General features: G+C 27.8%; 1 protein-coding gene across 12 annotated transcripts in view; it reads left to right on the top strand.

The window, feature by feature from the left end:
- Nucleotides 1-16,936, top strand: part of LOC107453670 (AMP deaminase 2) — a 34,471-nt gene that overhangs the window by 14,224 nt on the left and 3,311 nt on the right. For 6 of the 12 annotated variants that reach the window (XM_043050675.2, XM_071185216.1, XM_043050674.2 and 3 more), the window contains exons 8-17: nt 693-824; nt 2,471-2,515; nt 4,331-4,393; nt 4,484-4,615; nt 6,531-6,694; nt 8,063-8,189; nt 9,879-10,042; nt 11,783-11,903; nt 13,112-13,285; nt 16,069-16,179. In XM_043050675.2, the coding sequence (XP_042906609.1) occupies nt 693-824; nt 2,471-2,515; nt 4,331-4,393; nt 4,484-4,615; nt 6,531-6,694; nt 8,063-8,189; nt 9,879-10,042; nt 11,783-11,903; nt 13,112-13,285; nt 16,069-16,179 (1,233 nt within the window). The remainder of the gene's footprint in view (nt 1-692; nt 825-2,470; nt 2,516-4,330; nt 4,394-4,483; nt 4,616-6,530; nt 6,695-8,062; nt 8,190-9,878; nt 10,043-11,782; nt 11,904-13,111; nt 13,286-16,068; nt 16,180-16,936) is intronic. The other 6 variants (XM_071185218.1, XM_071185220.1, XM_071185217.1 and 3 more) reach the window with 1 other exon arrangement.

The raw sequence follows: 16,936 nt of genomic DNA on the forward strand, positions 1-16,936 counted from the left end.
TTCTTCAATAATGTTTATTGACCGAGAGACTTTATTTATTTACCCGGATTTTTTATTTTTTTACCTTTGAGCAGTAAAATTTTTAAGCAAAGCAACTGTTTTTAATGTGGAATATCCATTTTTGTTGGCAAGTTCATATCGCGTCCGGAGGTCACCAATGAGGGGATTCATAAATAGACTATGTCAACCTTCATCTGTCAAAAGGTACCTCAAGATAGAATCAAGGAATTCGATGAACAAATACCACTAGTTGATTCATACTGTTTAATTATTTATATTGATTCGGCTCATTATATTTTCTTCATTTTTTTTCTAGCATTTCGCTCATTACTTTTTTTCTTCAATAATGTTTATTGACCGAGAGACTTTATTTATTTACCCGGATTTTTTATTTTTTTACCTTTGAGCAGTAAAATTTTTAAGCAAAGCAACTGTTTTTAATGTGGAATATCCATTTTTGTTGGCAAGTTCATATCGCGTCCGGAGGTCACCAATGAGGGGATTCATAAATAGACTATGTCAACCTTCATCTGTCAAAAGGTCCCTCAAGATAGAATCAAGTTAACATGTCTTGTATACTAGTGAATTGGTATTCAATATTCATAGTGGTAGTTACGCCTCACCATTTACTTTAGAAGCACATAATCATTTTATATTCTGTTATGAATTTATATGAATTGCTTTTTACTTAGGTTGATACTCATGTTCATGCTGCTTCTTGTATGAATCAGAAACATTTACTGCGTTTTATAAAAAGAGCTATGAAGAAATGTGCTGGAGAAACTGTGTGTATATCAAACGGTGTACCCCAAACATTGAAACAGGTGAGATGCCTCTAAAACTTTGGTAGTGATACTGTACTATTGTTTTTCTTTTTTCAAGGTTTATTGCTTTATTCTATATTTTATACTATATTTAAGCTTATATTTCCTGCTATATCATTTCCTTTTTCTTGACGTTTTGGTTTTACATACATTTCAGTTTTTTAGTTGTGCAAGTCTTATTGCAATTTCATTATGTAGGCTGAAGCCTGCAAAACCTTCATTATTTCGCATTTAAATTTTTTATGATTGCATGTTAAAATACACGCAGAGTAAGATATTTTTTACATAATGTATGTATTCCTTATTATTTTATGTTTTTCTTTTATTTGTTAATTTTCTTTATGCCTCTCTGTTTATTTGGCTTTTATCTTTAAAGCTTGCATGTGCACTGTATACCTAAATTATGCAGATTCATTCTTTATGCTTTAACCTGTTAACACCCATCATTATATTTGAAGGACAGTTTTTTTCTAAAACATTCACTGTGATGGGACATTTTTTCAGTATTATTATTAGACTGGGAGAATTAAAAGATTCTCCCCCAACATAATTTCTGAGTGATTTAGTTATCTATGAATTGGAACTATAGATCTAGAATTCTAAGAAGCAGGGACTTTTTTTAATGAAATGGTAACCATCAGTTGGAAATAGCTAAATAATTTACCATATATATTTTACAACTTTTTCCCTTAAAGCCACTTTTTGTATCACTACAGTATAAAAAGTGAAAATGTGTTAAAAAGACTGCATGTGAGCCATTTTTCAAAATATCACTTAGCTTAAAATTAATGAGAAGGATTAAATTTTTGAATTAATTTATTTGAATTTCCTACAAAAACCTATTTATTGACTGGTGAAAGCAAGTTTGTATAATGAAAATCTGTCAACCCCATCATTTAAATCAGTTGTTTACCAAATGTTTTCGAAAATTTATAAGCCATTAAATAATCTTTAGTTTTGCTGTAAATTACCATGCTAATATCATTAGGAAATTCTCAGAATTTACATAAGGGTAATTCAATAATTAATAGCTGCATAATAAAATGCACCTATTTGCCCCTTTAATTTTTAAATGACTTAGTTCAAAGTTTGAAAGAAATCTGTAGAGTTGGTTCTTAAGAAATAAAAATCAATATGGCTTTAAATTAAAAATATGGCTTCTCGAGAACTGCTTGTTTTTATTTCTTTCAAATTTTGAATTTTATTTATTAATTTATTTATTTTTGAATGTTGTATATATGCCAATTTATGTACTAAAAATATGTTAAAAATTTGTCGAAATATATTCTACCCCTTAATGCCTTTTTCTATTTTTTTAAATTATAATCCAGTTTCTTTGATTTTTTTATTTTATTTTTATACAGCTGGTTTTCTTTTGCTTTTGACTTCTATCACTAACTTTTCTTTCATTTTAAATTGAGTACTTAAATGATATATTTTAAATTGTTAATTATAGAATATGTGATTATTTATGTTCGTAATACGTAATTTGTTTCTAAACACAATATGTATGTATATTTTTTCTTTCCCAATGAAACACTTTTTGCAGCCTTCAAGCATTTAGGATCATTATTTTCTGCACCAATAAATGTATAAAACTGCTCTTACTTCAGTGAATAATATTTTATGTTTTCTTTATTATAAAGTGGATGAAATCTGTACCAAGCGTCACAGAAATCATGAGTTCTCAAGTAAGAACCAAGTAGATATTTTATAGGGCGAATATTTTCCTTGCATATATCTAACCTTACTCACTAGTTTTCATTATATTCATTATTGCATCAACTTATCGTTAATATTTCATATTCACTATACGTTTTTGAAAGGTCTATCCTGTTGTTTTTTTAATTTATTATTTTTATTTTACCTCAACTAACATTTATTTATTTTCTTTTGAAAGAGTAGACTGCTTTTTTGTTATGTTTTGTTTTGTTTTTAAATTGAAGTTGAAGTTTTGTTTTTAAATTGTTTTGTTTTTAAATTGAAGAACATATTATAATTATATAAAATGAATTTAATTGCTGTTAATTACTAGATAAAACTATAAATTTAATAATAAACAGAAACATGTTGTTCTTTAAGTTTCAACAATGTCAATTATAAATGGGAAATATTATAATTTTATAATTATTAATGTGTAGTATTTGTATTTTATTGACTATAAAAGTTTCTAAAATTACTTGTCATGATTATTACATAATATTTTGGATACTCTGCAATATTTCTTATAAAATTTATATTTTATAACATTTGCATTTTTTTTCCTTCCTATTTTGTTCATATTCACAGCTATATTTATGAGAAATATTCAAGAGCACCCAATACTATGAAGCATTGTTAAGCATCTAAAATTCATTGTTATATTGCATTCACTGACAAAACTTTTACTTGTATTGCAGTTACTTTATATATCCGTTGTATTATATATCCACAGTAAAATTAATATCACATAACCTGGCATACAAGTCAACTTTTCAGACCCCTAAAATTTTGCAAAAATAAGGGGGTTAACTTATACATTCTTAATAAAATTGGACATTCTTTGATCCTAAAATAATGATGCATTATAAACAATGATATTGATATGAATATTTCAGTATCAATTTAACCATTTCGAAAGGAATTTTTAATGTGTTATATACAATACACTAAAAGGCATTCACTTTTTCAGGGCACCTGTTCTGTACTTCTTTTTTCACTCTTTTATGCCACCTTTGTTCATCCATTCCTTAGGATGGACATGCAACGCTATTTATTCTATATAAAGTGTTTAGTTTGGGAAAAGTCTTGCGCTTCACGATTATCATTGGTTTTGACTGGCGACCATCTGCTAAGCAAGTTAACACCACAACAAACTAGGTTTTTTTGTGCCCTGTTAACCTAATAAACTGGTCTCCTCGGAGCATTTGTTAATGCATCTTTATTTTAAGGCAAATGTATTATATCCAAAGTGACCAATGTGAAATATTTTTGACTTCAGAAACTTTCGTGCATTTATATTTTTTTTTGTTTCTTAGGTTTAGAAATTTTCATTTTTTTTTTTTCAGCAGCCGAATTATGTACCCAATATACCAGAAATTTGTTGTCTCATGATCAAAAATAGGGGATCACTGGTATATAGAGTATATCTAACAACATCTAATATTTTTATAAGAAAAAAAATTAAATATATTTTGCTGATGGGGCACTCACTTTCAAATAAATCTTGAATTTTACATGCATCAAAATTTTGTACTGTTCCAAATGCTTGTAAAGGTGATAGAAATGGGGAATAGATGTATTATTGGAATTAAAATTTTCTTTTCTGCCTTCAAATATTTTATCTTACAGGTTTGGTGATAACAATTAAATGCAATTTTTTTCTAAGCATAAATATATTTACTAATGGATATTTTTCAATTTAATGGTTTTTGTACTTTTTTTAAAATTTATTTGAATTTTTTTATTTAAATGTTATTAACTTGTCTGAATTTCCTCATTATGTTATTAACTTTTATTATTTTTAGGTATTTGAATCATTAAATCTAACAGCTTATGACTTAAGCGTTGATGTTCTAGATGTGCATGCAGTAAGAATATGTTTTTATTTTTTTAAATTTTATTTTCTGAAATATGTAATTATTTAAACAAATTATTAAAAAATTATATTTTATCCTTAGGATCGAAATACTTTCCATAGGTTTGATAAATTTAATGCCAAATATAATCCTATTGGAGAAAGTCGATTGAGAGAAATATTTCTAAAAACTGATAATTTCATTGAAGGAAAATATTTTGCCCACATCCTGAAAGTAAGTTGATTATTTTTGTGTATTTTTTTTTCTTTTTATTGGATATTAATAAATTATTTTCGTTATTCAATATATATTCTGAAAGTTAGAGCAATGAAAAAAAACTGGAATGAACCCTGAACTATGGATTTAAACTTATTAAAGACATCTTGACATGCCACACACCTCCAGCTGTTTTTGCCACAAAATCACCATTAACATACTCACGTTAGTATGCAATTATCACAGAAAAATAAAAACGTTAATGGTTTGTATTATAAAAATATAAAAGAATGTTCTGATCTGTATAAGGCATCGAACACTTCCGGCCTGGCAGTAAGTTGTGGTTTACTATTTAGTTGAATGCATTTCTTGGATGTGCAAGTGGTTAAATTAAAACTTTTGTGTTATTCAACTTCTGCTCCTTCAAATGTATGCCTTTTAAGAAGCTAAAAATTTATACACAGAATGACTAAAAAAAATGTCCCACACATAAAACTGTAATTTTTATTCTCATTAAAATCATCATTGTATTTGACACAATAGCCCCCAGTAGCACGAGACCTTCTGCTTAAAATTCCATCAGAGTGACCTATTTCATCACCTGGACTGCCAGTCTTTTATCCCAATCACTTTAAAATTTGATTCTACAGAATTAAGCTATCAATGTTTTGGCCTTCCTCTTTTCCGACTAGTAAGAGGATTTGACGCAGAAATGTTTTTATTAAAATACCGCTAAATTTTAAAATAAGCATGATAACAGATGTAAGCACGTTACAAAATTTTCTTTTATAGGTTCAACTAATCTGCTGATGTCTTATTTTATTCCTTATACAAAAAAATTTTTAGGGTTGCCAACGTCTTATGACATATTCAACAAGAACTTTTATCTCAGAGATGAACCAACTGATGTTTTAAAAGAACTGGCATTTAAAAGCATACAAACTATTCAAAATTATATAATTTACAGTTGAAATAGACAAACTCTAATCTAAAAGTAGTTTTTCTTTTATGATAAAAAAATCTGTATCCTATAGTTTTATAAATGATATTTAACATCATATTTAAATTGATTTCAATGCATGTCCATCAAGTTCATAATAATCTTTTAATAATCTTTATAAAAATCTTTTGATAAATCTTTTGATTCACCAAAAGATTTATCCAAACTTTTGATCCACGAGATGGAAAACTCTTTAAAGTTATGGATTTTTTTTTTCGAACTCATTTCCTTACTATTCTGATAAAAATCATGGTCAATACAAGCTTTGCAGAAATCTTTTACATTGGGGAGTTTCTTGAACAAATGCTTCAATTAAAAAATAGTCAAAGGTGATTAATTTAAAACAGAAACTTTCGTTTTATTTTTATATATTACTTGTTATTTATCTCTCAGCATTGTGAAAATATTTGAAGTTTTTTTTCCATTTGGTATGTTTTGCCTTGGTGGGACATCAATTGCATTGAAAAGGCAATAATTAATTCAATAAAGCTGTTGCTCTAACACACTGTGGAATTATCATCGTAAATATAATATTTTACATTTAAAGAATATACAAGAAAAAATTGCTATGACATTAGTTTATTAATCATAGCAATTATTTATTAGAAAAATCAAAAATTTATCCTTTAATAAAAAATTCCATTCTATAATATTTTTTTTTATGTGATTAGAAAGCTTTTACAAACATTTTCTCTTATAACAGTCCTATGTTTAGTTGATATGAATTGTAGATAATTTATTGAAAATCTCACACTATCAAACTATATTGAATCTATTAAATTTCTTTCAAATTTAAAGCTTTTAAAAAAAAATTCGTTATTTTTTCATGTGAAAAAAAGTTTTGTATCAGAACTTTCAAGGTTATAAAATTCTCAGGTAAATTTGCTTTTTTTTTAAAAAAAAAAAAGAAGTTTTAATTGTTTATTCCCACAGGAAGTTATGAGTGATTTAGAAGAAAGTAAATATCAAAATGCGGAATTCCGTCTTTCTATATATGGTCGTAAGAAAGATGAATGGGATAAACTTGCTCGATGGGCCATAAAACACAATGTGCATTCAAATAACAACCGATGGCTTATTCAGATTCCTAGATTATAGTGAGTTTAGTTAAGATTTTTACTTTTGTTTAGAAATTGTGTTTAGTATGAAACTAAGTATTATGTTCTACTGTTAATTTCATTACACTTTCCTTAATTGATAAATTTTAACCTATAGTTGTGTTATTATCTATGTGTAAAATGAAATCCTTTAAACTGTTTACATTTTTCAGGTAAATAAAGCCTGCTCCACAATTCTTGGGTATCTTTGTTATTTTTTCTTTTTATTTTATACATTGCCTGTTCTCAGTTAACTCCTAGATTCATATACATTTGTCTCACAGACTTCACAAAGTACATAGGCGTAAAAGAAATAGTAAGATGAGCTTTAAAGTACTTTTCCAAAATGTTAACTGAATATTTAAGAATGGTGCACTATTGCATGTTTTTTTTATAATCTGCGTTGAACAGCCGACACAATTCTTAAATTTATGACCATCAATGTTCAACTCTGTAGCCTTGTAATTTTGAATCCAACTCAGAAGACAAGGGAACTCTTGGATCGAGCATAGGGACAAACTAGCCTTTGGGGAAAACTTTTTGATGTAACAAACCCGCATTTGCATTACATGAAGTGGAAACCCACGAAAACCTCCCTTTGGGGCAGGGGATTCTAACCCATGGTGCGTCTACCTCTGAGGATATTTTATATCAGCACTGTGGTCACTGCTAGCGGGAAACACAATTTGTATCAACCAGCCTCCATTGGAATTCGAACCTGGGTTACCTCAAATGGGGGTGAACATTCTCCCCCTTCAGTCACCGCTGCTCTCCAATTTATGTTTATGAATCTTGGGTTAGGACTTGGTTTTTATACTCCTTTAATTCTTTACTTTAATTTTGTAACACAATTGGTGTTAGGACCTTCTGGTCTTGAAAAGTTATAAAAGTATCCTATGCAGTTTTTATTTGTTGAATTCTATTAAATAAATAATTAATTGCTTTACAAATATCTGTTGTGAACTGTGTTTAAGTAGTCTAAATATTTATGTAATTAAAATAACATCACCTAATATCTTTTGTTTAGTTTTCATTTAAAATAAAAATAAAAAATTGATTACAAGTTTAAGAAAGGAAGTAAATCAAGATTTTACTAACCTCATAGCATGTACAGTATAGTATGAAACAAATAAAATTAAAACAATTAGTTTTAATATTGGTTAGTGTTTAATGAGTTTTAGAAAAATGTGTAAAAAGGTAATTTACTTTACTGTAGCTTATCAATTGCTTATTTTTGAACGTTTTGCAAATTAGATTACTTATAAATTTTCCTTTTATTTGTTGCTTTTTTTCAGCATTTCATTATTTTTAAACATGTTGGTTGTTAGCAGATGAATGGAAAAGTTAAAACATAATTCTTATTTTTAGTGACATCTTTAAGTCGAACAAGTTAGTGAATAACTTTCAAGAAATATTAGATAATATATTCATGCCTTTGTTTGAAGCCACTAACAATCCAAGTAGTCACCCTGAACTCCACTTATTCCTCAAATATGTAAGTAATACAATCACAATTTATGCATTTTGCTAAATGTATTAATTTAATTATTTTTCTACATTCAGAATAAGTACTTTTAGAAAGAATAATTGCTAGTTTTGTTCATTGGTCAAAAATAAAATTTTTAATACTGTTGACATTTCTTTTTTAAAAATTATTATATTCGTGAATATGATCTGCCTCCCCTCTCCTAATAAGTTTTTAGAATATTTAAATTTAAAAAATGCAAGATTTTTTTCATATTTATATTTGGAATTTAATGAATTATATTTGAACTTGTTCCCTTATTTTGTAAAATATATACTTAAAAGAGTTAAACTAAGGAAAACAAATGAAAAAGAAAACCGTAAAATAAATTAACAAAGAATATCAAAAAAACTGCTACTCAAATTGCAATAAAATTGCATGGAATAGTCATAACAAACCTATTGATTAAAAAAAATTCAGAAGATTAAACTACAGTTTTCTTTAGACCATTTGAACTGGAATTTTCAGAATTTAAAAAAAAAAAGTATATTTTCCTGATAAACATAAATTTAATTTACTCAAGTGTGATGGCAAAAAGTATATTCATTTTGCAACAAGAAATAATATTAAATTGTATTTTTTATCTACAATTCTGATTTGTGTTAAAAAAATCTAAATAAAATTTTAAAAAATTCATTTTTGACAAAATTAAGAATGTACAGTTTGGGGTGCATTTCAGATAAAGTACCCTTTAGTACAAATTGGCGACATTATAGATTTCTTTATGTTTTGTATATTATGCAAAAGAATCTTCTAGCATATGCAATCAAAATGATGCCATAAACTGGAAAGATTCCAGTAAGTGTTATAATGACTCGTGTTAAAATTCAAAGCTTGTGACGGAATGGTTTGAGTTTTATGTAACAATATTGGTGTTTTACAAAACCCAAGTTAATCTCCAGACTTAAATTTCATATATCATCATGGGAAGAGCTAAATGACATGTAAGCATCAATATTCAAATAAATAAAATAATTCCGTGCTTTACAACCAGAATAAGATCAAATTATAGCTGTGTATATCGATAACCTTATTGATTATCAATTACTGCAACTTAGTACTGCTGTGAGAACAGCAAAAACCATCACAGTAGCATAATCAAAAATATGAATGACGTGGCTACAAGATGTAAACAGCATTATATAATTTTTACATGTTATATTAATTTTTCAACTCATATTTATCAAAAATAATTTTATTAAATTAAAATAAGATTCTGGCCTAAAACTTTGATACATGGAAATATTGCAGTTTAGTTTACATGTTTAAAAGTTTTTATACACATAATATTAAATAATTAATAATGTGATATTATTTTATCTTTGGTTATAATCATCAATAAAATAAAAATTATTTGCTTTCCAGTCATTTAAATAGCCAAAAACTAGAAATTGTTATTAAAAAAGATACTTACTGGAGACGTTTGCCTGCCACTGTATTTAAAATAAAGGAAAAAAGATCTTAATATATCAAGAGAGGATATGGAGTTTTATAAAAAATTGTTTAATTAATACAAACAATTTTCACTTTATTAATTTTAGTATTGCTTTCAGCAATACTAAAAGATAATTCTATCAAGTTTTGTGTGAATAAGTTTAGTAATAGTTTAACCATTTAAAAAAAAAAAACTTTATTCAGATGTAAATTCTCTTTTGATAGGTAACAGGTTTTGATTCAGTTGATGATGAATCCAAACCAGAAAATCCTATGTTTGATAAGGATGTGACTCATCCATCTTCTTGGAAAGATGTGGAGAATCCACCATATAATTATTACCTGTATTATATGTATGCTAATATGTGTGTTCTCAATTGTTTAAGAAAGTAAGTCAAAACCTTTATTGTAACATTTTTCTGTATTTACTTCCTTCTCGCTACCGTGAAAATGACAGGGTGAGGTTTTGCCCTCTATTTCTCGCTCCCGTGATATTGATGGACTGGAGTGTTCAGTAGTAACGTGCCAATAAGAACAAAACTAGTTCTTTTTTTTTTAAATCTGGAAAACATTTTATTTCTCATTTCACACACCAGATGGCAGTACCAGGATATTTTTAAGGTAATTGTAGATAGTTATTTTAAACTAGATGTCAGCACTAATCAAATACAAATACAAAAGCCAAAAATAGGCACTTTTATGACCGTTTTCTTGAAAATTAACTGATCGTTAAGGGGTTAATTGATATACTATGTGTGACATAATAGTGTGGTCATAATACTGACTTGGCCGTAACGCTAGTTAAGGTCAAATATTTTATCTTTTGTGAAGTACAAGTAATATATTCACTAATTTTGGTGTACAAGCGTTAAATAATATTAGTTCAGATTTATGAAATACATGTATAACAATTTAGAATATCAATTCAATTTGTTCAAATCATTAGTTTTTTAGATTGAAGTATGTATGGCAGCAAAATTAGCCTTCGCTAAAATTAATCAAAATTATATTTTAAGCACTATACTCTAAGGAATAGATGAAAATAAAATAATTATAACATGATAAAAATACACATTAGATTTGAATCACACAAGTATAGTGGTTAGTTTGTTTGCTCTAAGGTAAAAGATTAATTTGGAAAATAAAATAAGGATGAACAAAAGGAACATTGAAATAATGAGACAAAATATTAAATTAATTTCTTACATCTCTGTTTATTACAACTTGATTAATATATGACAATCTCACGTGTAGTGATAATTTACCATCACTCAAAGACCTAAAACATAATCAAGTATTTTTTTCTTTTTTTTTTTTTATGGCGGGCACTTGGAATGTATTAGCCTCTTGTATTTAAATTGATGCATTAAAAAACCTAGTTACCACTCAGACTTATTACACATACATTTCTCTCGTGATGCACGCAGATTCCATCAAGCATATCTACTACTATAAATTTTAAACATACATTTTTTAGAAAGAGGAAGAAACTCCCCCTTCCACACCGGAGAGGGTCAGCTAGCGAATACTTTAAATACTAATGCCTCACTTCTAAAAAACGTTTTTTTTTTTGTACTGTTCAACCCTATTGCAGTTCCTTGGTGTAAAGGGATAGTTCTTTTTAATACAGTCTATTCACCGCAAGCGGTATTCCCCCTCATTATGGGTTTAATGTAAAGGTACAGCTTTTGTCTCCTTCACATCGAGTTTATATTGTGCTGGTATAGTTTCATTGGTGTATTTTCCCTTTGACACAATTATTTAGAGCTTATTATATATTAAATCTGGTAGGTTTTTATAATTGTAGAAAGTTTGTCATAATGTTAAACATTTGTTTAACAAGGTGTTAGCCGAATTCTGTAAATTTTAATAATTTCTCTACGGTTTATGTAATAAAAGGTTGCTTATAATTATTTTTAACCATACAATTTTTTTCATAGTTATTATATAGGTATATCAAAAGGGCATATTAAAAATTTAAAAATAATTCTTATTTTTTTTCACATTAAACAATTTATCTTGCACTTAGCAATTTATTTATTTTGAAGATATTATGGGAAACCTGAATAAAAATCAGTTTTTTTCCGTAATAGTACTTAAAATGTAATTCTTTTTATTTTTCATTTTAGGGAACGAAAACTTAATACGTTTGTATTGAGACCTCATTGTGGTGAAGCAGGTCCTGTACAGCATTTGGTTGGAGGTTTTCTTTTAAGCGAAAATATATCTCATGGTTTAATACTTAGAAAGGTAATCGGGCACAGAATTTTTTCTAAATTTTGTGTTGAAATGCATTAACTTAAATTTAGGGTAAAAAAAATTTTATTTAAGCTTTTTTAAATTGTAATATGACATCAAATTGATATCGTTGTTAAGATGATCAAAATTAACTGAGAATTTTTAAGAGTTTAACTACATTTAACCATAAAAAATTATGAAATAAAATTAATAAATTAAAAATAAGTAAATTGCAAACGACAACATTTCTATAAATGTCTCTTTTCTATACTCTATTTACCTTTATAACACAGAGTGCATTACAGTTCTCTACGGGGTTTTGGAAGACTTATAAGAAATTAATCATTTCAATGAGTTAATGGGTGGATATAAAAAATTATGTATTTGTGCCATTTTGCCACATATTTTAACAGAATATTGATGAAGGATCACAATGGTATTCACTATCATTGATTGTTGCATCGAGTGTGGTAAGACTTTAGACTTGAAGTTTGCAGCATCAAAGATTCTTTTATTAAACATTTGTGAAAAGAAAAAAAAATTGTGATCTATCTTTACCAGATTAGATTAAATTTGTAATTTATTGGTAAAATTTGGTTTGTTATAAGCCTTCCAAACATCAGAGGGAATCATGACACACTCTGTACTGTAAAAAGATTTGCTGTAAGATAAAACATACTTAATTTTTAATACAAGACCCATAGAAAGTTGAATGTTTGTTTTTTTTAAAATCATTTGGGAAAAGTAGCACTAATAAAAAAATTTCCTAAGTTTATTTTCTCAGAGTTTTAGCACTGGTTTGTAATTTTTATTGTTAATAGATATCTGTAATTTAATTAAGTAAAATGGTTCATTAAACAGTTTGTTAATTTTGAGTAATCAACTAACCTTACATCGTTTTGTAGGTTTCTAAAAAGATATTCGAGATCTTACTACTTAACCTTTCTAAATAAAATTCTCAAAATAAAATTCTCAGAACAAAAATCTCCAATTTTCTAACTGAACTTACTTTTTTCCTTTTAGCTTGAAAAGTAAAGCATTAAATTTTGGAATAGCCATTTTGAAACTTGACTCTCGATTTTTTTTCCCGTTTCTTTTTAATGCTTTATAATATATATATATATATATATATTACAATCTTAGATATTCTTAATCATTGTAAAAGCAATTTTCAAAGAGATGAAAATATATAATTTGTATAACAGCAGTTATTTTTACAGGTACCGGTGCTACAGTATTTATACTATCTGTCTCAAATAGGAATAGCTATGTCTCCCCTGAGTAATAACTCGCTCTTCCTCAATTATCATCGAAATCCTTTGCCAGAATACTTAAGTAGAGGACTTTGTGTATCGTTATCCACTGATGATCCACTGCAATTTCATTTCACCAAAGTAAGTCTTCTATTTTGCATCCAAGTTATTCTTTTCTAAGTTTTTAATTTCATTGCAAATTTGGCACATTTATGCAAAAAACTAAATGCCAAGTAATATTACTACTTTGTATAGTTGAAATAAAAACTAGTTAGTTGTACAGGAAAGTAAATTGACTGACACTTGCAAAATTAATGCATGAAAAAAGACTAGATTAGCAAAACATAAATTCATATGGATTGCAGATAAATTTTTGCACCACATTTTTTTTAAATCTTTATTATGTTTTGCAGACCTTTGTTTTAAGAATTTAAAGGCATGGTTCTATTTTAAAATATTTTCAACAAATCATAGATAACATATATATTGAATGTTTAGATAATATAAGCATTAATATCATAAAATTATGTTTTACTGCTTATCTATTCTTTTTATTTACTAACCCCCTGCTCTTTTGACAATATTATACTGTTCACTCTTTTGTGACAATAACTCTACAAGTATAGTTTCTTTTTTCCCAGTTAAACAAGAGTTATTATGACCCTAAGGTGTTATAGTAATCTTTCTTTTTTAACGGTTTAATTTTTTACTTATTTGCTACAGACTTAGTTTATGAAACTACTTAACTTTTTGCTTATGGCTGATATAACAAGTGAATCAGAATAACAGGCTTCATAATGTTAAGTGCCATAAGCGAAGAGCTAATCTGCTGATCCGGGTCATATATAATGTCATTTTTTTCTTGTGGTATTCTGATATTGGCTTATGGGCCATTAAATTTTACATTTATTTCATTTTCTGACAGTATGTCAATTCTGTAGTCACACCCTTGAATTGATAATATAAAGGTATTTTGTTTGTTGAAAATGAACAGAAATATTTTATATTATTACTCTTTCTTTTTATAGACTTTCATATTATAAAAAAAAATTTTGATTGTTAGTGTGTTTCAGATTTTAAAATACTCTGCAGGGATGATTGTACTCCAGGGGTTTCCTGGAATTCAGGGTTTTTTGTATAATTTTTTCGGGTTCAAAAACTAGAAGCAGCGCATGCAAGTTTTGCGCGAACATCATAGAATTCCACGTCACTATTCATAGAATTCCGCGAATCAAAACTTATGATCCGACGAAATTTTGAAGATTTTGCTAAATCCCGTTAGTGATGTGTTTTCATACTTTCTTCCGCCGATTACATAAAGAATTATGCCCTACGTGATTCTTCTGCCAATTTGATTGTTTTGGTTTGGCCTATTTTTGCTATTTTGAATATTCGGTGCAGCTTGGAATCTGCTAATATCGCGAGCCTTATTCATGCGATTTTAATAAACATCAATTTTTGTATTTACAGGGTATCCGCGCACCTGGAAAGTCATGAAAAATCATGGAAAGTCATGAATTTCAGTATTGAACAAAATTTGTCATGAAAAGTCATGATTTTTGCTGTTTTTTTGAAAAAAATCATGGAAAGTCATGGATTTTGGTATTCCAGTGTTGCAAGTACTGCGCCAATTGTGGAAACCTGGGCCTATATGCTCCAAATTGAAGTAGTAGGCTTAAATTGCCCCGATCTGAGCCNATTGCAGATAAATTTTTGTACCACATTTTTTTTAATCGTAATTATATTTTGCAGACCTTTGTTTTAAGAATTTAAAGGCATGCTTCTATTTAAAAATATTTTCAACAAATCACATAGATAACATATATATTGAATGTTTACATAATATAACCATAAATATCTCTACAAGTAGTTTCTTTTTTTTCCAGTTAAACAGAGTTCTTATGACCCTAAGACAGTGTTTCCCAAATTGTGGTAAGCATACCCCCAGGGGTGCGGGAACCGTTTAGCGGGGGTACGCTTTCTTATGGCAAATGTCTTGCAACAAACGAAAATTTCAAAAACAAAGCTAGCCATAAAAATTTACAATGACGTATTTTTCTATTGGCTATTTTTAGTTAATAATTAGTTAATAGTTAATAATTAGTGGTGTCAAAAGCCAGTTGTGGTTTTTAACTTATGTGCAATTTTTTATAATAAAAAATTACATTCATTTTTTTTTTTATTAGTGGTACACAGCGTTACAAAAAATTTAGAAAGGGTACTCAAAAGTCATATGTTTGGGAAACACTGCCCTAAGGTGTTATAGTAATCTTTCTTTTTTACTCTTAATTTTTTACTTATTTGCTACAGACTTAATTTATGATACTACTTAACTTTTTGCTTATGGCTGTTATAACAAGTGAATCAGAATAGCAGGCTTTATAATGCTTCTTAATGGCCATAATATTGGCTTATGGGCCATTAAATTTTACATTTATTTCATTTTCTGACACTATGTCAATTCTGTAGTCACACCCTTGAATTGGTGTATATAAAGGCAACGAAGCCAACTTGCTCCCAACAGCAAATATATATTTTAAAGTGGTAGTTTATCAATTGTGATTCTTGGTTTAATAAATTCAATTTAGTAGATTTTTATCCACCATATTTCTAAATAATTCGTAGGCTTGTATAATTTACCACTTTATAGTACTTATGTCATGCTATACCTTTTAAAATGCAAGGAAAAATAGTCAAATATTTGAAAATTTTACTTAGTAGTTATTTACCGTTTTTTTAATTATTTTGGCGTGTCTGGAGCAGTTGGCATCTCTGTAAAAGTATTTTGTTTGTTGAAAATGAACAGAAATATTTTACATTATTACTCTTTCTTTTTATAAACTTTCATTTTATAAAAAAAAAAATGTGATTGGTAGTCTGCTTCTTATTTTAAAATACTTTGTAAATTTTCTTTTTTATGTCAGGAGCCTTTGATGGAAGAATATAGTATTGCTGCTCAAGTCTGGAAACTAAGTAGCTGTGATATGTGCGAATTAGCAAGAAATAGTGTCCTCATGAGTGGCTTTCCACTATCTGTGAGTAATATTCATTCATGAATTTAACTGAATATGAAATGATATTTATGAATTGATAAGACTTAGGGCAATAATGAGCCTTCTTTCCAAATTACTCAGTTGTAATTTTTAAGAGCATTTCTGGTAAAAAGCACCACAATTTCTCATGGGCAGTATTCTGTTTTTGTATATTGTGCTATTATCTAACATAAATTTCAAAAACGTAAGTGCTTATCTGAAAAAAATTCTAAGAAACGGTTTGATGATATGTCACTTTTGGAAAATGTCTGGCTTGAAATTTTTTAAATTTGATTTGCGAAATCTCTTTGAAACCTTGTATTACTCGTGTTACTTTCTGTCCCATTTAACATTTATTTCAGACTTTAAAAATGTATTGCAGTTCCATTTAATGTACATATTTTAATGTAATTGTATGTAAATTTAGAGGGTATAATGTTTCAGATAAAAATTATTGTTTGATAAGAAAGTTTTCTATTTTAAGAGCATTTTGTATATTTGTAGGTCATTCTGATATAATAAAGGCCATTTTAATTTTATTTCTTAGCCTTCAAGATCTGATTTCTGGTTTTCTTAAAATGTTTAACACGTTGACTGCCACGAGTACCGCAGTACGAAACGTATTCTGCTATGTACTTCCATCGATATTTTAATAATGCAAGTCTCTCATGGTCACAAGAATAATATCTCACTCGGTTTGTTTCCATGGTACCTGTTTATTTATGTCCGTTGCATTGCATCTGTTACTCATCTCGCCACT

Source organism: Parasteatoda tepidariorum, chromosome 9, assembly GCF_043381705.1.
Source record: "Parasteatoda tepidariorum isolate YZ-2023 chromosome 9, CAS_Ptep_4.0, whole genome shotgun sequence".
NCBI classification, from domain to species: domain Eukaryota; kingdom Metazoa; phylum Arthropoda; class Arachnida; order Araneae; family Theridiidae; genus Parasteatoda; species Parasteatoda tepidariorum.